We start from the raw sequence: 24,325 nt of genomic DNA on the forward strand, positions 1-24,325 counted from the left end.
TGGGACGTACGGAGCAGTCAGAGCGGAGGGTCTGCACACATCCGGAGTTGTCGTTCTGGACGCAGCAACCCGACTCCCTCTCCAGGTCCTTGGCCCGCTGGATCAATGTCACGATCTGCTCGTCCTGGCGAATGCACGGCGAGAACTTGGCCCCCAGGTGGATCAGGTCCACCTGGAGATCAAAGGTCAGAGGTCAAAAGAGATGATCGGACACAGCAAACCTGGCAACCCTGAGAGATCAGCGACAGTCAGCAGTGGAGTAAAATTGGCAGTGACATTTTTGTTGACACTGATGAATATAATAAGTCAAATATGAATTCCGTACCATTAAATTAAATTATATAAAATAAAATCTGTACACACACACACACACACACACACACACACAGTGTACTATTGTGGAAAGAAAATGTTGATAATAATACATACAATATAATTACAACACATACGGTATAAAAAAATACTTCACATGTGAGATGCATGTATTTATTTTCTTTGTTTGGACAAAGACTGACAGACTTGAATTAAGTAAAGAGGTTTGTTTGTTTTCTTATCTGTTCTCTATTCTTATTTCACCGACAACTAAACAACGGAAGTTCCCTCCCTGTGCATTTGTGACTGTGTGGGTGTGAATTTTGTTGGCCACATCGCTGCGTACCAATGTCGCACAAAAAGCCCTGAACTTTGTGGCTTAATCTTTCCTGAACTCACTGAACTCACTCTCCACCCACACCTTCACGCCACGAGTGTGTAAGGCAGCAAACGTCAGACAAACACTTCAGTCTGACATTTTGCGATGATATAAGCCATGAGTCGGCCCAACAAACAAAGTCAAGTTTATTACATTTCACTGCATATATGTATGGAAGTATGTATATGTATGTGACAAATAAAAATCTTGAATCTTGAATCTTGAAGTCGTATATTGCAAGAAGGAGGCTCGCTGACTCAGCAGGGAGGGCACCCGCAGACGACAGAAAGCCACCAAATGAGGAAGTCATTTCCCAAACACTTAAATGAGCTATCAGTAGCTCGCATTAGTAAACAATGACTAAAAAAGGGTCTTCGTCACACCAAACGCTCTCCTAACAACCACAAAAGCAAACTGCCCGCCCCCACCACGACATAACAGGCAGGCAAAAAGGGCATGAATAATTCGTACAATTCATCCCAACCCTCGAAAATGTCCTGTTTGTCTTCATGTTATTGTGTATAAATCAATCGATTTTCTGGCTAAATCACCATGGCAACAAACGTATTTTTCCGGTTCACATCCAAGGATTGCGTTTTTATTTCTCTGTGAGGAATTCGGTCAAGGTCGGCTCTCATATCGGGACACTGATTTGTTTTGGCTTATTGCTATGCTCACTAAGCATACAAATAAGCCAAAACAATTGACAGTTATTTTATTAAATTTGTATTTTGTAATGTGATATTAATCTATGTACATTAGACCCCCTTCCATGTGTCAAATGGATTATAAAAAGAAGAAACACTTGTTTTGGTTTATATTCAGAATCTTTGATATGGCTGTGGGTATTTTTTTGCGGTTATGGATATTTTACAATACTATTGATACTATATCAATCTCTGATACCAGTGTCAGCGTGTCCCTATGGAGGACTCACCGAACTGGGGCCGATCCAGAAGTTTTCCTGCTGGATGTATTTGACGCTCTCATAGATGCCCTTGTTCTTCAGGACCTACAGAGGGCAACAGAGAATCACAGTTAGCGATGGAAGATACAAACAAATCTCTCCTGACATCTAAATATTTATTCCACCTTAAAGTGGATTTTTGACGACTCCAAGCAATAGCCCGTATGATTGTAATCAACTGTTTTACGAAGATAGCTTCCGGATTTTTGGAGGTAAACTCAAACGTGGCGAGTGTCACGGAGGTCTCACCAGCTCGGATGTTGAGTGCTGAGCGAATCCCACGGGGGCGAAGCCGTAGGTGCAGCAGGACAGAAGAGTGATCACCACGTGGACAAATGTGATCCAGTAGGTGAAGTAGGGCCTGAGAGCCAAAACAACAAAAAAATGAATAATACTTCAAATCTTGGGCAAGAAGGTTAGGACATAAAATGATCTATATAATTATCTATAGCTGTGTTGCTTGCAAAGAACCATGTGAGAAAATGTTTTCACAGTGTGTGTTTAATTACTCTGCTTCAATGAATGACAATTAGAATAGTTTTAAGTTGCATCATGGTTACTCATCAATGAAAGCAGCCACATTGCCGGGACAACCACGTAATGTAGGGGTGAAACTGAATGTGAATACTGACAAAAAAAATAAAAAATGTTTGTTTTCAGGAAGACAAAAAACAAACAAACAAACAAACATGAAAAATGTCTGATCTGTCAGATCTGAGTCTGGTCCGAACTGTGGAGATCGGATGCAAAGACGAGAAACAGAAACACTTCCAGTCTCTATGGAGACAGGTCTTCATGTTTCTTAACAAACGCCACTGACCCTAGACGTCTCTTTTAGAGTTCGGGATGGAGAGGGGCCCTACATGGTGTTTGTCAGTTCGGAAAGTATGAAGTGCTTCGAGTGTGGTGACATCGGGCGCAAGCGCTTAGTTTGCCCACACCAGCTGAACTGGAGAGCGGAGCCGGAGAGGGAACGAGTGGACAGGGAGGTAGAACGGGTGGAGAAAGTTCCTTCTGATCACACTGATTTAATAACACTGGGTTAGGGTTATTGCGTCCGGGGACAGAGCTCTGTCCCTGCTCCGCCCCAGCACAGGGACAGAGCCCCCACACTGTACAGACAGAGCCGGACAGAGCCTTACGTACTGTATCTGTAAAAGTAATCTAATGTGGGAACAGACTGCATACGGAACTTCTCCATAAAGGAGGCCTATGTGTGAATGACTACCTTTGCCGGATATTTTTTATCCAGAAATTTTATGGATTCCATGTGGGAAAGGGGCTTACTTCAGGGCTAAATCTCTCGCTCTCACTGCATGTAGAGATCTGGGGTCATTTTTATATGTTGGTAAGAAACTTTGATGCCACTAGAGGCTTTGAAAGCAAGACCGAGCTCGGACCTGTGGCTGCGGAAATCGTCCAGCTGCTTTTGCACGTTGCTGCTGATGCTCCGGCGGTAGTGCCTGTTAAGCCACTTGCCGACCACGCCCATGCCGTACTCCCGCTTCTGCTTGTCAAAGGCGAAGTGCTTGACCTGCGAGGCGATGCGCCGCCCTCGCCTGGGGTGGCTCTTCTCGGGGACGACCGTCGGGGTCCGGGGAGTCCGAGAAATGTCCTTGCTGGGGGCGGGGGAGAGGGAGAGGGAAAGGGAGAGAGTGAAAAGGTCTCTTTAAAGTGTGATTCCGCATGATTTGTCTTGAGTGAATCACAATGCAAGTCCCAGAATTCCATTGGAAAATGCAATGTCTGGGTTTACGCTCTTCTTTTCTCAGAAGTTTACCTTCTTTGATCGATTGATTTGTTGTTGTTAAGCGCTAAGCCAAGGAAAAGAGCTTGGTAGTTTAGAATGCAACTCCCTCTGTCTGTGTCTTTACTTACAGACTCCTGAAGTGCTGGTCAGGCTGCTCAGCGGGGGCGAAGGAGGCAGATATGGGGGGCGACTCAAACACATCGTCAGCCATAGAGTACATCTCCTCTTGGGCGTCCAACTGTGAAGGGAATTTTTTACTATTTTTCCTTGTCCTCTGCTGTTATTGACATGATTAGACATTGAACAGTACATTCTCTCCTGCAAGTGCGTTAAAAATCGCTTCCAACATGGAGGAAGAGAAAGAGACTTATCCGAGGAAGGTTTTAGAAGAATAAACAAACTTTTCAAAATGCTAACAATAATTACTAGGTGATGTACTAAAATCCATCCTTTTAACACTACATCGTATCTGAAGCTTTTCTTTCATCACTTCCTTTGATTCTCTAATTATTTCCACCTCTGGCCCTCCCAGTCTTCCTTCTCCTTTTTCATTATTTCCGACAAAAAGGTCAGCTTTCATTCTGTTCACTACCATCAGCTTCTAATCGACGTAGCTATTACTGCGCAGGTGGAAACACGGTGAAAAAAAAAAAAAAAACAATCAGAGAGAGAGAGAGAGAGAGAGAGAGAGAAAGAGAGAGCGACGGAGAGAGAGAGAGAGACACCCACTGAGGTATTAAACAGAGAGCCCAAAATAGCTGTGTGACATTAACTGATCGCTGCTGATCTATTGATCGGCTTCACATGAGCGGGGAAAGGTAAGAGCAGCTTTCCGTCTCAGCGAGCTTTGTAGTCCGGCATTTAAAGCCCGATCGGACGGCACGAGGTGAACGCTGACCTTGCTGAAGAAGAGCGACTCGGAGGTGTCTGCCGAGTCCACCGTGTCCTCGTCGAGCCAGCTGGGCCTCGCGAAGCTTCTCCTGGGGAAGCTGCGACCGGCCTGGGAGCCCGCCAGGCCGCTCCGGCCCTGGAGGGAGATGTGGGTAAGCAAAACACACATCGGTACACAGGGATAATCGCAGGGAATTTCAAGCCACCAGGAATCGATCTAAGAATCTAACTTGAGGTTCATTACAGCAAACCTAACATTTGATCTTGAAACTCACCCAAATATTATTTCAGCGCTTATATTGGGCTAAATCTTTAGTTGTATCTTCTCATGACACAAAATTATGAATCTCTTTTTTTCCCCCCATAATGGTGATTAAGAGTGATAATAACAATAATAATAATACATGCCACATTAAAATGATGTCAGTGAGAGGCAGCAGTAACGGGTTTAGCACACACAGTTGTAAGCTACTTTCAGATGGCGAGTTCTAACAACTAAACAGTCGAGATGTTCTTATGTGTAACATAACACCGAAACCACGCCAACTCTCTGACCAATAGATGCCGATGAGGCATTTATAGATTAGAATCCTGTTCCTGGAACTTTTTTTTATCTGACTCCCGTCTGAGCTTCCAGCATCAACCTCAAGTCCTCCTCTCATGTTGTCTCGGTTCTCCTGCTTTGATAACTATCGACCGCTTCCCAGATACGCTGCTGGTTACGCCAATACACAGGAACCCTTCCTAGCCTTCACCGGCAAGCACAGCACATACAGAATAAAAAAGAAAATTGATCAAATTGATAGACCAACATATTTGTGTATTTTGACCACAGCCCCCCTCCTCCACACCTACCCTGAGCAGATTGGATGCCGCTCGGATGCTCATGCGGGCCACGGACTCTCTCTTGCGCCGGGGCAGACGATTGTAGCCGGAGCGCTGGCTGCTGAAGGAGCAGAGCGATGTGACCCCCGGCGTGCCCGGGGCCCCCGGGGCAGCGTGCGGCGTCCTGGGGGGCCCCCTGTCATTCTCCTCCGGGTAGCGAAACGCCCGGCCGCGCGCCAGAGGGTCCACAATCTGTTGGGAGGGAAGGAGGGAGCGAGGGAGAGAAAGATAGACGGAAATAACAGAAATGTTTACATTTTTCTATTTTTAACGTGTATGTATTTTAACCGCAACAACATTTTTTCGGATTTAATTTAAGCTCATCTTTAGCTATCAGTATATATTTTTCTAACAACGTTTAATATTTCATATACATATACACATATATACATATACACACACATACAATATATATACAGTATATACTGTATATATACATTATATATATTTGAATTGAAAGAGACGGTGAGACAGAGACGGACAAACATTCGGACAAAGAACAATTTCGATAATTTACTGATATGCAAAAAAACTTAACAAAACTTAACAAAAAATTAAAATAAACCCTAAAAAGCAAAAACAAAAACAGACAATTTATACTTAAATATATTTAAAGAGAGACATAGATACAGAGAGATAAAAAAAATGTTGCCAATACCCCCAAAAAATAAGACAATTGAGCATAAGCGGACTAGCTAGCCTCTTTAAAAACACGTCGCTCAGGACGCTAAGCTCACAACGGCGAGGGAGTCGGCGGAATCCTCTGGAAGCAAACCTGGAACTGGGAACTTCACACCGATGACTGAAAGCTGACAGCCGGGATGACGACACGGACACAACTCGAGAGAAACACTTGTCATGTGTGCGTAAATAAGCGCACTGCCAGCCACCAAACGGCAGAGTACGGAGAGGAAAGAAAGAAAGGTGAAGCTAAGGGCAGGTGAGACACGAGCGAACCATCCCTGCCGAATACAGGGATTGTTAATTTGAGGTTTTTCATAGTCTGATCTTGTGTTCCTCTGCCTGGAGAGGGATGTTGAGAGCAGCTCGATGGCCAAGGGTCTCGCTGCCAGAAACCAGTCAAACTTTTTAAACTTACAAGGTGTTGCCCGGAGGGATTTTCAAATGATGTTGGTTATAAAGTTGGAATCATTTATAAAACCTTGTGGAAACATATTCAGCCTAATTTTATCTATCTCTAGATAGATAGTCTATCTCTGACTAAATCACACTTTTTATCTGGAATAACTGAAACGTCCTTTGTCAGTCATGCTTTAAACAGCCTCATTTAGCCCTAGTCTTGGTTAAATAAAACAATCTGATTTTCAGAAGGAAAATTAGAGCTAATCTAGGTCTCAGTGAAGCTTTAAATTAGAGAGAAAGTGGATTATCTGTACCGAGATCAGACAGAAGGAGCCGACTAGTCCCTCATTACCTTAGTCCAGGACTTCCTAGTCTAGAACTAATTAATCTTTAATTAAGCAACATCTCAGAAAGGCACTTATCACGAATATTAATACATGCCGCTATTATATTAGTCATAACTTAGTTATTGTAGTTAACCCTTGTTTAAAAAAAGTCTGTATTGTGGCCATATCTTGGAAATCTTGCACCTTTATCGAGGCTTCAAGACCACCTGTCAGAGCAGTTTCAATGTTATCTTCCGTTCTTACCGGCTAAACCCACGCACAGCATGGTAGTGGATGTTTTGGAGCAGGCGTACAGTACCTTGGGCATCCTGTGTGTGGCGGGGGAGTCCAGGCCCTGGTCCATGCTGCTGGCCCTCTCGGGCTCCCTGTACTGAGGCTTCAGCTTCCCATAGCGCTGGCTGCAGTGGCGCAGGCTCTTCCGGTGCCACACCTGCTGCTTGGTCTCGCAGTCAGCGCCCACTCCGAACCACTGGGCCGTACCCCTGGAGAGATGAGAGAAGAGAGAGGGGACAGGGATGGGGGCAGGAAGTCAGAGGGTTAGACAACCTCCAGATTCCAGCCGGGCCATTCGATGTTGTGATGGAATAGGAGTGTGAAAGGCTTCATGAATTAGGGATAAATCAGTAAGAGATATCATTGGAACATTGCTATGATAGTCTCATCATTAATACTCTTATCTTACCAATATTCTTGGAAGTTCAATTTCTATCTGAGTATAGATTTTTCCCATAGGACGGAGTTGGAGTTGCAGTGGAGGTGAAATTTTTGCATGTGCACTTTGCACAATATGAACTGCATGTCATAAAATACAAATGTGTGATATACACAGCATACTGTATATGCAAAGCTTTTTACACTGTAAGGGTACGGTCACACCGCCAGCGTACATGTGGTGCAAAGCAACAGGATGCAATGCATTTCAAAAGGGGCTCGGCTTCATCTGGCTGGGGGCAGAGCTACGTTGGGTGACGAGCTCACGCCTTCACGGCGACAGAAAGTGGAGCAGACTTCAAATTTATGCAAATGTGCCGAGCCGAGCGAAAGATACGCTCTCAACGGCGTTGATCCTTGAAAATGGATGACCGGACAACTACACAATTGTTTGTGATAAGGCTATTTTTTTTAATGAAAAACGTCCCTTAAACTATCGATAAAATAAGGTACAAGTCATTTTATGTTTCTCCAACGAGGACAATTCATTATTTTAAAGGACTGAAGGCTAGCTACATTATTTTTTCCAAGAGGTTATTTATTTTGCGAAGTAAACCACTAAAACTTTTTAATAAAAAAGAAGTACACACAGCGCCATCGATCTAGATAATGTATATTAAATATGTAAAAGGAGAGAGGTTTGAAATGTTTGACACACCCACAAAAGCCAGCCACACAGAGACCTGGCGATGAGATGAAAGCGACTTGGCATCACTCTGCAGCCCCGTCACCGACGGTGTGATCCTAGCATAAGACACCTCAGACTAGAGCTGGGTGATATCAAAGAATTTATCAACATAATCACATGGTATTTTTCACAATATATTTTAGTATTTTTGATATATACTTATTCATTCAAGTATGCTAAAGCGTCTATCTAATGCTAACCATCATTACTTAACGTGATAATTTCAAGTATGATATCATATAAAAACGAATATGATACTCAAATTTCTGACGTCACATCCTGATATTTGGTGTATGTACATTGTATTGTATGTTTATGGCCAATTTTTGGTTTTGGCCTAAAGGCTTTTGCCAACATTATGTTTTGATTTATTGTTATTGGGTACAGTTAGGTTTATTGTATATTTTCAAAATGTTCAATATATTGCCATTTTCCTTTTTCATATTTCTATTTTTTTATTTTATTATTATTTTTCCTGTTGTGTTTATGTGAGATGCTGGGACATAGCATTTTCCTTTGGGAATGAATAATGTACCTATCTATCTTATACATCTCAGATAAGATAAGAAAACACTTAATTAATCCCGGCAGGGAAATTCAGGACATTCAAGACGTCACCAATTCTCAGGATAATATCAAACCAGCTCCCAGCACTCTCCGGCTCACCTGCGGATGCTCTGCGAGAGAGAGGTTTGTCTGCGGAAGGCGGTCCTCCTCTCGCCAGTGGAGAAGCCGGGGTCCCCCGCCCCGCTGACGCTCTCCAGCCTGGGGCTGGGCGCGTGCCCGCTCACGCTCTTCTTCAAAGAGGGACGGAGAGGCTTCGCAGAGGGGGAGGAAAGACAAAATAATTAGGATGAATGCAGGGTAATTACACGCATCGCTGTCACTTAAATACTCATTTGGCCGACTCCGCGGGGCCGAGAACCCAGCGATTACTCTACAGTTAAAAGACCTATTACGGTAACTTAGACGTTGGCACAAAGTGGAAATAACTCTTTAATTGCAGACGCACTGATACAATAAAGATATGGACACCCAGTGCTATGGAAAACACAACATTAAAGCAGTATCAACTACAATTTCTTACATAAAGTAGCATGCAAACATCCAGTGCTGTGTGAAGACACAGTGAGTTACTATCTCACCAACCAATCAATGGACCCCTATAAGCTGTGATGACAACAGCCTGCATCTTAACTCCTATCATTCGAGGCCGGCCTCCATCATTGGGCCTGAGCTCCCCCCCCCCAAACACCTTGGCTCCTTCCATAGCCACTCTGCACAGCTCTGATATTTTGCTTTAAAACTTTGATAAAGACATCCCATCTCGGCAGTTAAAGAGAACTAGATGACAGCGTAACTAGGATTCTACTGCAGCCATTAATCACTGTCTTGTCGGTACTTGGGAGATGGATGCAATGAGTCGGTTACAAAATAAGGTGTTACCATCATGGGCGCTACAAAAAGCCCACAAGATAAGCAACAGTTCAGAACCTATCGTCATATTATTCCACGATTTTCTCTGTGAGAGTGTCCACTCAGCGTGTCATACAGTCAGCTGATTTGGAAGAGAAAATGACAAGCGTTACAGCTCCTGCGCCCCTGCAGCCTGACAGGGTTTCTTGTAGTCAGTGCCCTAGGCTTGCGGCTGATGAATCATTAGCAGCTGTCTTTTTCCATTATGTAAGGTGCCATGATTCCATTCGGGGTCCATTAACTCACCAAGCAGTGACCTGCCGGATGGCGGGGCTAATTGCCTCATCGTTCTCCAAGTTAATGGAGCCCAAAGCCACTCCTACAGTACGTGAGCTATGTGCTAAGGCTGCGGCCGAGCCAGCAGAGGGCACTCAGTCAGTTTGGCGGCAGGTCTCCATATGGGGCTACCAAGAGGGGGGAATCAGGCCTAATTCAATCAAGTGCAAGTTGGGATATCAGGGCAAAAATGTTTCTGTGACTCTGGGCAAGGATCACAAGATTCACTGAATTGATCCTTTTCAGAAATAGAGCGTTAAACAAACACATCTTCGCAAACAAAAGCCATGTTTCCACCCAAATTACCTTTTTGTCCCAGGAAACCTTTCAAGGAACTAAAAGGTTCCTTCAGCCGCTGTCTTGCTTTGCAACGCAGCCTAAAGACCCGCAACGATTATGCAAATGAGTGTAGCTGTATTGAGAGACGTCTGTTTTTACACGTCATTTTTGCGAGTGACTATACAACAATCTGCGGCACTCCTGTCCAGCAGGTGACGGTAATGCAGAAGACTATACAACAACAACAATAAAATGGATAAAGAAACACAACCAAAGTGATAGTGGAACATCACTTTGGTTGTCTTTCTTTATCCATTTTATTCCTCTGTCCTTGTATTTACTGTCAAAAAATAATAATTCACTCTCACAAGCAAGATTTTATTATCAAGTTTGAATCATATTGAAAAACATGAGTTCAGACATGGGGAATCGAACCGGGATCTACTGTGTAGGAAGGCAAAATCTTACTTGCTACACAATACTCAGCACATTGTTCAGTTTTTTGTACAAATGGAACATTTTTAGAACAAAAAAACAAACTGTTCATACAGACGGTTTGCGGCTTCAGATGAAAAAAAAAATGGTGGCCGAAATAAAATGCTGCGAGTACTCGGCCAATCAGAAATGTTCAGTGCGGCAAGCCTCACCCCAAAGCTCCCAAAGGGACTGTTGAAAAGTACTACCCCCCGATCAGGGACGTTTTGGTTCTTAAGACTTTTTCCCGGCACTACATTTACACCCTGGTCCCTCCAAAGGTTCCTAATGCCTGGGGAGGAAACGCAGCAAGACAAGAGCTTCTACAATGACTATGATAAATTAGGAAATAGAAGATACAGAAGTCTATATATCACAACAAAATCAGTACAGTGGCATCCAAATAATTTGAATCAATTGAATTTGCTCCTGAAATTTAGTACCTTAGAATATGTACAGAATAGAGGCAGTGCATGATGATGACATATGTGCATATGTCATATGTCATATGATGCAAGTTAGAAACGGGTTATATAGCCTAAATAAATAGAAAATGTATTTTTTTTAATTTCTCAATACCATTAACACTTCCGGTAATGTCAGAGCTCATCGATACCATGGTGTTTAACAATTAAACCTTAAACCTTAATACCAGGTCTCATGCCACGTTCCTCCGTGTCCCAAGCATTCAAGCATCAGATTGTCCTGCAAATGTCTTCGGAAGCATATAGCAGAATACTGGCAGGATCAATGTTCAACTGACATTCTGTTAAGCTACTCATTTGAAAAATATGTTGGTGAAATAAGAAAAATAAACGTGTGTGCAGCATTTTTAAGTGCAATGCAAATCATAGAACAGATAGTGATGTGTGTCTACAGTTTCTGGTTTTATTTGAGGCAATGGGAATAATGTCTTACTACAAAATTATACCGGCTAATTGCTGTTGGTGTGCATGTTTTAGCTTTTAAATAACAATTTTGTGTTATTCCCTGATAAATAACTCTTCAAAAATAAATGAATGCAGCTCCTACCATCTCTTTCCTGAAACATTAAAATGAAACTACTGCCATGTTGGACACTGAAAACAGCAGACAAAAGAAATAGTCAAAAATAAGAATTTACAGAAGTGCAAGCAATTATATTGCCATACAGGCTGTAATACCTAACACAGTTAACATCACACCTGTTTCCTGTACATTTAGCCATGTAAATGCTGCCAATGTGGTAGAAACGCGATTAGCGGTCTGTATGTGGGGTTTCTATTCTAGTCTTGTACCGTATGCTTTGTAATAGCGTCACACCTGATACTGTACTGGAGAGCAACTGAACATTTACTAGTTTCCAAATTCAACATTTAGTATTATGTCCTGGAACGTATAAAACCCCAGCGTACTGGACTATAGGCCTGAACGGTTTAGGAAAATAATCGAATTGCGATATTTCTGACCAACATTACGATTGCGATTTAGATATGCAACTTTTTTTAAGTTCTTTATCTTCTGTTTTATTCACTCAACACAAGTAATGCATCTTTCTATAGTATGACCAACACAATATTGGATACGACAACAACAGAAACTGTCTCTGTCGCAATGTAGCTGAATGTTATTCTCCCTTGTAAGTCGCTTTGGATAAAAGCGTCTGCCAAATGACTAAATGTAATGTAATGTAATGTAACTGCTCTTTCCTGGTGGCCAGGCCTACATGAAATGAGATGAATTGATGCATGGATTTGAGAAGATCTTTATTTAACTATTGAATTGTAAAAAGAAAAACCTTCAATCACAGCAGAAAATTGAGTGATTGATTTAACTTCAAGCCTTGTAAATGTTCTAATATGAAAATTAACGTACACAAAAGATGCAGTTTTTCAGCAAAAATGTATAATTTTTTATAAAAATGTTGCACACGTACGTCCACATACATCCTCTTTGGGCGCACAAGTGAATGAGCTTTGTCTGAGCGCTGGTCCGTGAGCTCAGGGACAACTTTATGCTCATTCAATTTAAAAAAAAGTAAAAAAGTAAAATAAATTCATAAATAAATAAAAAGAGTGTTCTCGAAGAGGAGCAGTAAAATAAAATAAAAACACACTGTTCTGGCGCACCAATCGCGAGGACACCATTGCTGGCAACTGCATCGTCATTCACACAATCCGACATTGATCTAACGATCTGACGATGAACTCCCCTACCACCTAGAAATGTTGAGAATTTTTTGATTTTCTTTCATCCCTTTTCAAATAGCTGTAGACCTTTGAGGATCGACTGTTTTCTAGTTGGAGATGAGGGGGCACCAGATGGGAGACATGCATGGCCTTGTGCCCACAAACTGCCAGGCAGCTGTCCCAAATACCATCAGGGGCTAGCGTGGTCATGTTTATAGAGACAGGGGAGAGAGGCTATTCTTCAAAAGCCTTGATCTGCTCTGCTGCTATGATTATACTGGATTACCACTCAAACACGTTAAGCCATCCTACATTAATAATTCACTTTATAATAGTATGCAAGGTGCTCATCTCTGTTTTGCAGGAAGCTTAGAAATGCAAAGTTGGATCTGAGGCCATGATGTCATGAAATGCCAGCTCCTCCTCTTCACAAAATTCAAAGAAAAGATTGCAGTATCGATGTGGTTAAATGAAAAAATGTTTCTGGCCTGGTCAAAGAGGGAAGCCGTTTGGATCATACTGGTAATCTATACCACTTCCTTTCTGTTTCTATAATCTGCTGATACATCAAAGACAATTCTATAGAAGCATGCCTTTAAGAGCAAGATAGTGCCAAAAAAACAGCCAGTGATCAATAGTCTGGTACGGTAGGAAGGGCAAGTAACCATCTCCTCCTCAATGGCTCCCCCTTACCAATACATTTTTTCATTTACGCATTTTTTTATTTAACCATTTTTTAACCAGGAGGCCCCTTGAAATTAAAAATCTATTTTCCGAGGGAGAGCTGGCAAAGCTGACACACCAATTACAAAGTTACAAAAGAACAGGCAATCATCCCATTCATGAAAAACTCTTGCATTGCACTCTTCAGTAACAGTATTTCAACCTGGTTTTGAACTTGCCCAAGGAGACCAGATCATTAAGATGTAGTGTGTTCTGAGCTCTATGAGAAGGCCTTTCAACTAAGCTCAGCACAAACCTCAGAAACTGACTGAGTAGCCATCCAGTCGGCATACTGTTGTTAGGGTCATTGGAATTGTTCTGTTCCAATGAAAGAAAGCATTGAGAGCAGAAAGACAGTGGGCGGACGTTACACCATGACTCCACATTGGCAGGATGACACATCACGTCTCAAAGGGCCAAGAGCATACAGAGCAAGTAGGTCAAGCTAGACGCTAGACAGCAAAGGGCAGGCTGAGAAGGTCTAGCTACCTGTTTGGAGGGATCATGGGAGGAGGCTCCTCGCTGGTCCTCAGCCGGAGGGATCGCTATGACAAGGCTGGGCGGCTTCTTGCTCTTCAGGCGGCTGTCTGATTGGCTTCCGCTTGGGGGCAGCTCCTCCCCTTCCCGTGACGCCATGACGTCAGTTCTGGAAAAGGAGAAAAAGATTGTGACCAATTTGTGTTAGAAAGGATATAGAAATTATAATGAGAATAATATGTGGGGCAACTGTGTGTGTCCAATGACATTTCACTGCATATTTGTATGACCGTATGTATATGTATGTGACAAATAATCTCTTGAACTTGAACTAGACTGAGTGTGCTAATTAGATTTGAAGTGAAAACTACATCCACCAAAATGAAAAATATAATTGCCAAAAAGAATAAACATAAATTGGGATTTTTCATTTAAGACCATGAAAACACAGGCAACTCTGCTATGCAAAGGAACAATGAGATACTGAGCAGTGGTCCACTCCCTTCAGACAGTTTGTTTCTCAAGCACGTTGACCAAATTTGACCTGTATGGAAGCCTCTCGTAAAAAATATGGGGAACCCTCTCCTGCCCATTACCCGACTATTTTTTCCTCCCACACCCGCTATTTACAGGAACTGACATTTTTGGTGGCCAAAGAAGGTAGAGCAACAGCCAAGCAGTGCAAGGGAGGGGGAACGTTTCATTTATTTTTAGACTCGAGGACATGCAATATCCCCCTCGCTGTTGGTGAAGACACAATGCAGCTTCAAGCCAACGTAACAGTGGTTACACATAAAGATTCAATGAAACAAATGGGGAAAAAGCAGCTTATAACTCTTCATAATAACACTAAAAACAACCTCTGATTCAATTTTGTTATCCTATATTTCAAGAGATGCACAATGCCATTTTTAGTAGCATTCTGACTCTAATAGCAGGTATAGATAGACAATTTCAGTAATAGGGAAAACATGACTTTAAAAGCCCTGTGTTATTAAAACCAAATCACATACAACATGAAACTGTTACTTATGTCCAAAAACAATACATGAAACTGAAAATGTGTGGCATTGGGTTTCAGTATAAGACACTATACCAGTATCAGCATCTGTGACATTATGAGTTTCTCATTATATTTTTGTCTAAAGGGAGGATAGAAATCTTAATATTCTTTTCTATATGATATGATTTTCCAGTAATAGCAGAGCATTTCTATAGGTTGGTTGTTTTTAGAGCCATGTAAACACAGCTTTGTGCATTCTGTAAGGAAAGTTACGGTAAAAGCTAAAACGTGCTATAGGTGCAAAATACAATTTTAGAAACTTGGTTACACTGCATGGAATAGCATTTGGTCTTTTCAAAATAGTAATCTGATTTTACTTTCTCAAAATAGTTTATATTTTGTTTACATAGTACTTAAATGGATTTGTCTTCTTTCAAGAAACAGAGTTTTGAATAAACGGAGGGCATACAATAATGATCTCTAGCCAAGTACTACTAATAAAAATGAAAAAAATCTACGGATACTACATATTCCTAGGTTTCACTGGTTGTGTCAGTGATATACTGTTGGATTGACTATTACTGTAATGTAATCAGGTGAAGAGAAAATAAGATGACGATATCATTTGGAATACAGAGGTGTACATTTATATAAGGAACATTTCCAAGAATTTCCATTCTCTCTAATCAGATGTTGAGAATGGGAAATGGGCCACTAGGTCATACTGGAAATACCAAAAGACATGCGTGATCCACGTTTCATTCATACGTTACTGGAGGAGCTCCGCTCATAGCACTGAGGACAGAATGGAGCTCTAAAGCGCGCAGAGCTCAGCTTATCCAAACAGAGCTCATGGGGTAACGCCCCTCACGCGTGCTACACGTTAGTGCTTTATTGTCCATTGGGAGAAAACCCTGCTCTTTAATCTACAAACAAAACTAAACCTGGATCAGGAACACACTGAGCACTTCTCCAAATCAACAGCCCTTGAAACGACAAATGGCACGGGCGTCTGGCTCCCCTCCAAGCCAAGCCAATCCAATCTGATCAAATAGAAAACACGAACATCGGACAGAGTTCCTCCTTTGCCTTTATTAGCTAATTCCTTAAGTGATACTTAAAAGCCCCTTGCATTCAATGGGGCCAGAAAAGAAGGATTGTATACAGTAGCTTTACAAGGTTTCTGTTTTCGTCACAAGGCAGTGGACATTGATTTAGAAAGACAGGGATTGAACGCATTTACAGGTACTGTACACTTTTAAATGTCAGTCCCTGGGGACAAGGGATGCAATGTGTTCTGTTTAGCAACAACCTATACAAATGGCCCGAAAGATGTCAGTGTGCTGGTACCTGCAACGACCTTTCAACTTTCCTATGCAGAACTGGTGACCGGTGTGTTTTCAAAGCTGCTCCTTAGATTTCCTTTTGAGTTTTACCAACCTTCCCGCCCAAGTTTGAAACTAAAATCTGATGCTTTTAAAAGACCTTCAAATAATCAACAAAGGAAACTATAATACCATATAATTAGTAGATGATACTACTGTTTTTTCTACATTTTCAAATGATTTTATGAAGTGGGGTGCTTGCTGAGTGGTGAACTCAAAAAACAAGGGTATCGGAATAGTGTCATCATTCTTCTTGTATGAGAAACACCGATCAGCCACAACATTAAAACCACTGACAGGTGAAGTGAATAACAATTGCTCATCTTGTTCCAATGGCACCTGTCAAGGGGTGGGATATATGGAAGCAGGAAAAATGGGCAAGCGTGAATATCTGATTGACTTTGACAAGGACCAAATTGTGATGGTTTGACGACTGGGTCAGAGCATCTCCAAAACGGCAGGTCTTGTGGGGTGTTCCTGGTATGCAGTGGTTAGTACCTACCAAAAGTGGCCCAAGGAAGGAAAACTGGTGAACCGGTGACTGGGTCATGGACGCCAATTGCTCATTGGTGCGCATGGGGAGCGAGGTCCAGCCCGTCTGGTCAAATCCCATAGAAGAGCTTCTGTAGCACAAACTATTAAAAAGTTCATGCTGCTAGGATAGAAAGGTGTCAGAACACGCAGTGCAAGAAGGTGGCCTGGTCTAATGAATCACTTTGTCTTCTACATCATGTGGATGGCCTGGGTTAGGGTCCGATCCGATCGAGCATCTGTCGAATGTGCTGGAAGAGCAAGCCCGATCCCATGGGGGCCCCGCCTCACAACTTACAAGACTTAAAGGATCTATGCATGCGGGTGTGGGCAAATAGAATGTAATGTAATGTGGCAAATGCGGTCTCCCCATTACAGTAGTGCAGCATTCATTATTTACAAGTAAAGTATTTACACAAAAACATCCAGGGTTTTACTAAATTAAATCCTATAGCAACGGAGAGTAACAGGGAGACGTGCGTCCGTGCGACATTGGGGGCCACAATTAGGCAGGTGGTTTTAATGTTGTGGCTATATCCTGTTTATGCTTGTTCAAACTCACCTACTCATCCTATGAAAGAGATTGTCACTTATAGCAGTGTTTATCCTGAAGCCAAAATGAAGCTGTCTAAAACAAACTCATCTTTCTTATTCCAATATGTCCTTGGTCACACACATGGAAGAATGATATCTATTGTCTAGGGATGTACCTGACTCACACATAAAAATATATTTATGATTGCCCTTATTCCTTCCTCATTCTTATCCATAGTTCCTCATTGAAATGACGTCACAGTGCATTTTGTAAGCTTCTGTTTGGTTTATCCCGTTATTGAAATGCACACGGAAAAAAAATGAAACTAAAAGAAAGACTGAAAATACAAACGACTTCTCGACTTGAAGAATTTCCATCGACTGACGGGTTCCCGACTGATGATTGGACTCGACTTTCAGGGGGCAGCCTTTCTATTTTCATTTCCTCACATGACACGTAATCATCCATTTTACAAACAAAAGTCCCTCTTCTTTTCCCATGTCTCGCACTGCAGATCAGTACAATGTACAAATTAGACTGTGTGTGTGTGTGTGTGTGTGTGTGTGTGTGTGTGTGTGTGTGTGTGTCACAGTTTCTGCTATCCGGTAATTACTGGTTTTTGACTGGGAAAGTCCGATATACAGTATTTAAATCTCTCCGGTCATAATGTCCAGTGAAAATAAATCCCTCTAAGTACAATTTTAATTTGTGCTGGGTGATAAAACCATAACATCACAATATTTTTTTCCTCTATGTTAAAATAAAATAGACCCGATCATTTCAATAAAACAATTTTTTTTAAATCTGCAGATCTGTTCATTTCCGTGTTCGGCAAGTTGCAATGGAAAGCCAAATCAGTTTGGACGATCTAAATCTGATTTGTCACCTCTAACCAATCATGTTAGTTGACAGGTTGCGCTTGTAAACACAGAACACATGGAGCAGTGACAGAGTGCAGTGTCCAGAACTCAGAGGAGAAACAGAAAGACAATGTAATGCGACAACAAGGACACACATCCATAGTTTTTCCTCGATATTTAAATTCTGACCCAAAGCAGATGGTAAATAATTATTGTATGAAATATGTCGACAAGAAATGCACCATAACAAACTTTTATTATTTATTTAGACCTACTTGTCATATTTATTTTGTTTGGTTTTATAAAAATTGTATTTGAGTAACATGTTAATTAAAGCAGCTGCATTTGTTATTTATTGATCACGGAAATGATTTGATTTTAAATCGTAATATACATAATATTTATGTATTTTTATGTATATTATGTTTACTTTTAAAACTGCGTTAACTGACGGGACTTGTTTTATTTTGAATATTCAATGAAAAAATATTATAAATCGATATGCATTCATGATTTCATTCTTTATATAGTCTGCCTAGCAATTGTTTTTAATCTCAATAGATACAGATAATATTTGACAGGAATCTCTCCCATTTGTCCAGGACCACGTTGCACGTTGACCAGCAGCAATTGTTTCCTAATGGAAACTCTGGTGTGTGTGTGTGTGTGTGTGTGTGTGTGTGTGTGTGTGTGTGTGTGTGTGTGTGTGTGTGTGTGTGTGTGTGTGGGTGGACAGGGATTGAAGGCATTTCCAGGTAGACTTTTAAAATAGCAGGGGGAAGGGGCTTTTAGAAGAGGTTTTTATTCATTGTGTTACTTAGAGCGAGGAGGAGGCAGTAAAATTAAATCAATGATCAGGAATTCCTTTCACGGCCACTAGCTTTCCAGTAATGAAGAAAATGGACTATAAAATAGAACAATTTTTAAAGGAATGTCCCCCCTACCCCATGATTTTGGCTGAGTACTTAAAATAAATTATATACACCTTTTATTTTATTTTTTAACCACATCAAGAGATATGCTGTATTGTTTGTTGACTGGTTCTCCACGCAATATTTTGCATCTGTATGCACAGTAGTCATTCTATTACGTAAACCTACTTATTAACACATGCAGAATGCTCCTCAATTCATAAAGACATGATCAAGATCTTTAGTGGCTGGTGGACCAAACATTAGGATGGAAAGGTACACATGACAAAAGTGGCTTTGACCGTGATTAGAGATGTTCCATATCATTTTTTCCTTCCCGATACCTGAACTTGACAGAGTACAGAGTACCAATCCGATACCAGTGCATTAAAAAAAGAATTCTATATATATATATATATATATATATATATATATATATATATATATGGTGATATGATTGTTTGGGGGAAAAAAAAATAAAAATAAAAAAATAAAAAAAATAAAAACACATCCAGTGAGCATGCATTCTGTTCCCAAAACAACCTTGTTAATGAGGGAGGTCAGAAGTGAGTGGCCTTAAATGTTCAAATAACAGCTGTTTACAACAGTTGTGTGCAGAAGTGCATCCCTAAACGCACAGCATGTGAAGCTTGAAGCAGATGGGGCTAGAGCAGCAGAACACCACGCTGTGTTCCACTCCTGTAAGCCAAGAACTGGAAAGTGGCGCTTCAGAGGGACCATGATCACCAAAACTGCATGACTCGAAGAACATGAACAAAAATAATCCATATATCTATCATACCTTGTCAGCTCTACAGGCTGTTGGTGGTACACCCTTAATACCAAACGAGCATCATGTGATCAAGACAGGAAAATTAAGCATTGTTGTTGGCTATGAACATTTCTCTACGGTCAATGGACACAGTCTATTGTTTTTCAAATGGACACTCCCAGAAGGATAAGGCCTGACATTGGTTGGTGGTAGCAGCCTTTGAAGAATTAATCACATCCTAAGCATCACCAGTTTCATCACATTGAACTATATCTGAAGTATGATATTAGAAAGTCTTAAACCAAAATCCAAACCAAAAACATTCAAACTTCAAGAAAGGTCTCAAAATATCAGATGTGTGTTATGATGTTAAGAATATCATGAAGATATGAATAAGTCCCCGCTTCCTGTTCTGTTTTCTCAGTTAAAACTATCCTGGAGATACCATTGCACTCTTCGCTAATGAATGGACAAATACTGTTGATATCAGAATTTTGGCTTACCTAATGTAAGGTTTAGAAGTAATTCTAGAGAAGAGGGTAGGCTAAATGCCTATTATGTATTTAAAGTATTTTTCTTTAAATAATTAAAATTCCTTACAAGCACTCAAAGGCATACCTTGGCTGCCCGGTGCCTATAATTAAGATTGTGTCTAGGGCTGCCCTGGACTAAAAATTGTCCTAGTTCAAGCCATTAGTCGACTAATCATTGCACGTTTACAATATTAATTGAATTATTTAAATATATGTTTTTGGGGTTCAGAAAATGGTTTGCGTTCCAGGGCTGAGAAAGAATGATATAACTAACACTGTGCTATATTACAGATCACCTAATATCCAGCCTTAAAAATATAAATGTAATTTACAAGCGCTGCGCGTACGAAGCGAGCAGCCTGTTAAACAACACATCTGTTAAAATGATTAGCCGCTATTAATATTTTATTAATGTACACATTTAAATTACATATTGACATAATTTGCACTGAAATGTGGCGTACTGAAGATCCTTTTTCCCCAGTGTCGGCACATTTCCCGGGGCAGTGGATCCGCGTCTGAGATCCTCATCCGGCATCCCAGACAAGGATCCCGGCCACTGGCTTTACAGCTCCCCTCTGTTTCGAGGACTTGCTAACTCGCTGCGCCTTCAATGTTCCCCCCATGCACGCACGCAGGAAGCAAACCGCCTGTTAATTACAGGAAAAAGACGTTCAGAAAATGCTACAATTATTGTTCTGAATGTGCAACCAGCAAGGTAACTGAACATTTATTTTTGTTAACATTTGTTTCAAATCAAAAGCCATCTAGCATTTCATACACTGGTCCAGCCATATAGGTTTTAAGGTTAATTTTGAGAAGACGTAGCTCCCAAATGGAGGTTTATTTCCTGTGACCAACCAACCAACAAAAAAACTTGGTCAACTAAGACTCTTCTCGTCAACTATGTATGTTTGCTCGACTATTTGGGGGCAGCCCTAGTTGTGTCCTGGTACCACAGCATAGCATAGCACCAACACTCTGCACATACAACAACCTGTCCAAAATAACTTTCTTTCCCCCAACACTGCTATGAGGAGGTGTTCATTGCTCAACACTACACTCCCTACTCAGAGGTGCAAGGACATTGTCTAGATGTCTAGGGATGGTATCCCGTTCCTGCCAGCCTTCGCCAAATCACAGTCCGCAGAGGCCACCAGACATTGTTCTCTACGAGCCCAAATAACTTCTCTAGCATTACATACACATAATCAAAGTAAGCTCGCTGAAATTCAAAAGCCACCTTGAGGTGATACCTTTTGCCGCTCTGCCTGGACGTCCATTATGTCGTTGAGGTCGGGAGGCTGCGGGGTTGAACTAGAAGAGCGGTTTATAGATCAATGGAAGGCCACAACGTGTTAGTGGCATGAATGGCAGTGGAGAGCTGGGAAATCTGACACCAAGACCGAGCTGACGCCCTCATTCCCACTGGAGGGACAAAGTGAGGATGGCTGGGGGGGGGCTTTGCTCATTGTACATGTCAAGGCAGATCTAAACAACAACAGCTCTGCAATTTCCCATTACAGAGTAAAGTTATTAAACATGGATACACTTTAAGTTTGCGCCTAGTTGTGTTAAAAATTGTGTGATGCAATTACTGTGAACCTGTCGAGATCCAAGCCCGGCCTCGGTGCTGTTCAAACCCTGAGTGGCTATGGCTTCTCTAGTGTGTGGGGGCTCATATGCTCCCATGGGACTGTTGTACACACCCACTCAGATAATGAAATAGGCTGGAATTTAGCTAATGGACAGTGTGTTCGAAGTGGCGGGCAGACTGCCTGCCGCAATCAATCACCATAAGGAGACTGTTGTTAGGATCTAAACAGGACAACCAATGCAAATGGATGACAGAGGGAGACGTTCTGTAGTTCAAATATTCCTAAGGGGGAACATTACAGGCATACTAGCCAAGACGAACCAATATACACAATATACTGTAGCTGTATAGGGGGGGATGAGCCAAAAAATAGACGCGTGTATTGACAGGTGGATAATAATGATGCAACAATATCTTCGGCCTGGTGTTTTCATGCAATATGTTTTTGTGGTGGGTAACATTGCCAAGAAATAATCTAAATTTTCAATCTAGGTTATCATGATGAATTGCTGGACATGGGTACGGGAGGGCTACCCGATTATCACTAAAACGATAATCACAATCAATTTGCTCAATATTATGGTCACAATTATTGATCACGATTATTCATCAATTTTGGGGGAGACAATTCTTATACTGCACTTTGTAAATCAACAGAAACTGCCTTCACAAAAATAATGTATTTTATAAACCTAGATATAAATAAACTCAAATGTACAAATCATTGAATCAAAATAGTAATTTAGTCTTCTTGAGGCTATATATAAATTTTTACAAACAAAAGAATGCCAACACATGGCAGCAAATAGATTTTTTTTTTTCCCAAATAAGAAGGTCAGTTAATTACACCTGCAGGTTTTTTGCAAGAAAGAAGAAAAAAAGCCTTGGACATTAGAACTCCTTATTGAGTCTTCTGAAGTGTCATGGGCTTAAGCGAATGAAAGCATGAGTGAAAGAGGGTGCCCACTTGATAACCTTGGTGGAATACTCATGCTGGCACTTGTTGGCCCTGGTTGTTGTCCCAGCTTGGGAGCCGACTAAGCCATTTGAAGCTCGTTTATGGAGATTTATGACATGTCATAAATTTGTGCACCTAACTACATTATCATTCTAGAGGGATCGGGGATTCTAGGGTGTTTTATATTGCTTTATTAATGAAAAAATGTCAACAGTTTCTGGTGTGGGTAAGAGGCCAACCGATAGATTGCTCCCATTTTTCTCTGGATTTTCCTGCAGTTCTTCCTGCAGTGTATTTCCGCGGAATGTTAACATTTCAAGAGAAAACAAAGTTTGGCTGCGCCACCAACCTCCGCTGATACGCCTCCACTGGTGAACACACACACACACACACACACACACACACACACACACACACACACACACACACACACACACACACACACACACACACACACACACACACACACACACACACACACACACACACACACACACACACTTCCTCCAAACAAAACAAATAACAGTGTGCTTTCTTTAGTGTGTTTTAATGCAGATATATTTATTGTAACAAAAAAAAGCCCTGGACACTATCAGTCACACTCCGATTACCCTGCATCCGACGTGATCAGTGTGCTTTGAAAGCTGCTTCTTGCATTTCCTTCTGAGTTTACCAACTTAACCCAAGTTTGAAACTCAAATCCAATTCTTTTCAAGACCTGTTCAAGAAATCAACAAAGGAAAATATAATACCCTACCATTAGTAGATTACATTACAGTTTTAATGATTTCATGAAGTAGGGTGCTGGCAGACTGTTGAACTAAAAACAAAAATAAAAAAGGGTATCAGAACAGTGTCCTCATCCTCTTTGTATGAAATATACCTACCTGCACAACTGGGCAGGTGGTTTAAATGTGGTGGCTATATCCTGTTTATGCTTGTTCAAACTCACCTATCCCATCAAAGAGATTTTGTAATCAATACCAGTGTCTATCCCAAAACCAAAATTAGGCTATTCCAATATGCCCTTGAGTCACACATGGAAGAATGATATAATCTATTGTCATTTCCTCAAATGAAATCATGAGATTTTACAAAGAAAAGTCCCTCTTCCTCTCCCATGATTCACACTGCAGATCAACACATGTACAAATTAGAATGTGTGTGTTAATTTTGCTACCTCTTTCCATTTGGTGTAGCCATTCATGTGCTGCACTGGGACTTTGTCACCATGGTTGGCGACTTCCCTTGTGTGTGTGTGTGTGTGTGTGTGTGTGTGTGTGTGTGTGTGTGCGCGCGCGCGCGTGCGTGTGTGTGTGTGTCTTACATGAATTCTGGTTTGCCTAATGCATAC

The 24,325-nt window shown here is 41.4% G+C and overlaps 1 protein-coding gene across 1 annotated transcript in view; it reads right to left on the minus strand.

Annotated features, from left to right (window-relative positions):
* The window catches only part of LOC307228656 (inactive rhomboid protein 2-like), a 44,912-nt gene that overhangs the window by 14,927 nt on the left and 5,660 nt on the right, over positions 1-24,325 (minus strand). The window contains exons 3-12 of the mRNA XM_079998396.1: positions 13,899-14,055; positions 8,680-8,831; positions 6,913-7,096; positions 5,155-5,376; positions 4,307-4,435; positions 3,537-3,646; positions 3,059-3,277; positions 1,908-2,019; positions 1,629-1,703; positions 11-172 (exon numbers count right to left, since the gene is read on the minus strand). Of these exons, the coding sequence (XP_079854522.1) occupies positions 11-172; positions 1,629-1,703; positions 1,908-2,019; positions 3,059-3,277; positions 3,537-3,646; positions 4,307-4,435; positions 5,155-5,376; positions 6,913-7,096; positions 8,680-8,831; positions 13,899-14,045 (1,512 nt within the window). The 5' untranslated portion in view covers positions 14,046-14,055. The remainder of the gene's footprint in view (positions 1-10; positions 173-1,628; positions 1,704-1,907; positions 2,020-3,058; positions 3,278-3,536; positions 3,647-4,306; positions 4,436-5,154; positions 5,377-6,912; positions 7,097-8,679; positions 8,832-13,898; positions 14,056-24,325) is intronic.

This window comes from Zeus faber, assembly GCF_960531495.2.
Source record: "Zeus faber genome assembly, chromosome: 4".
Classification (NCBI taxonomy): Eukaryota; Metazoa; Chordata; class Actinopteri; order Zeiformes; family Zeidae; genus Zeus; species Zeus faber.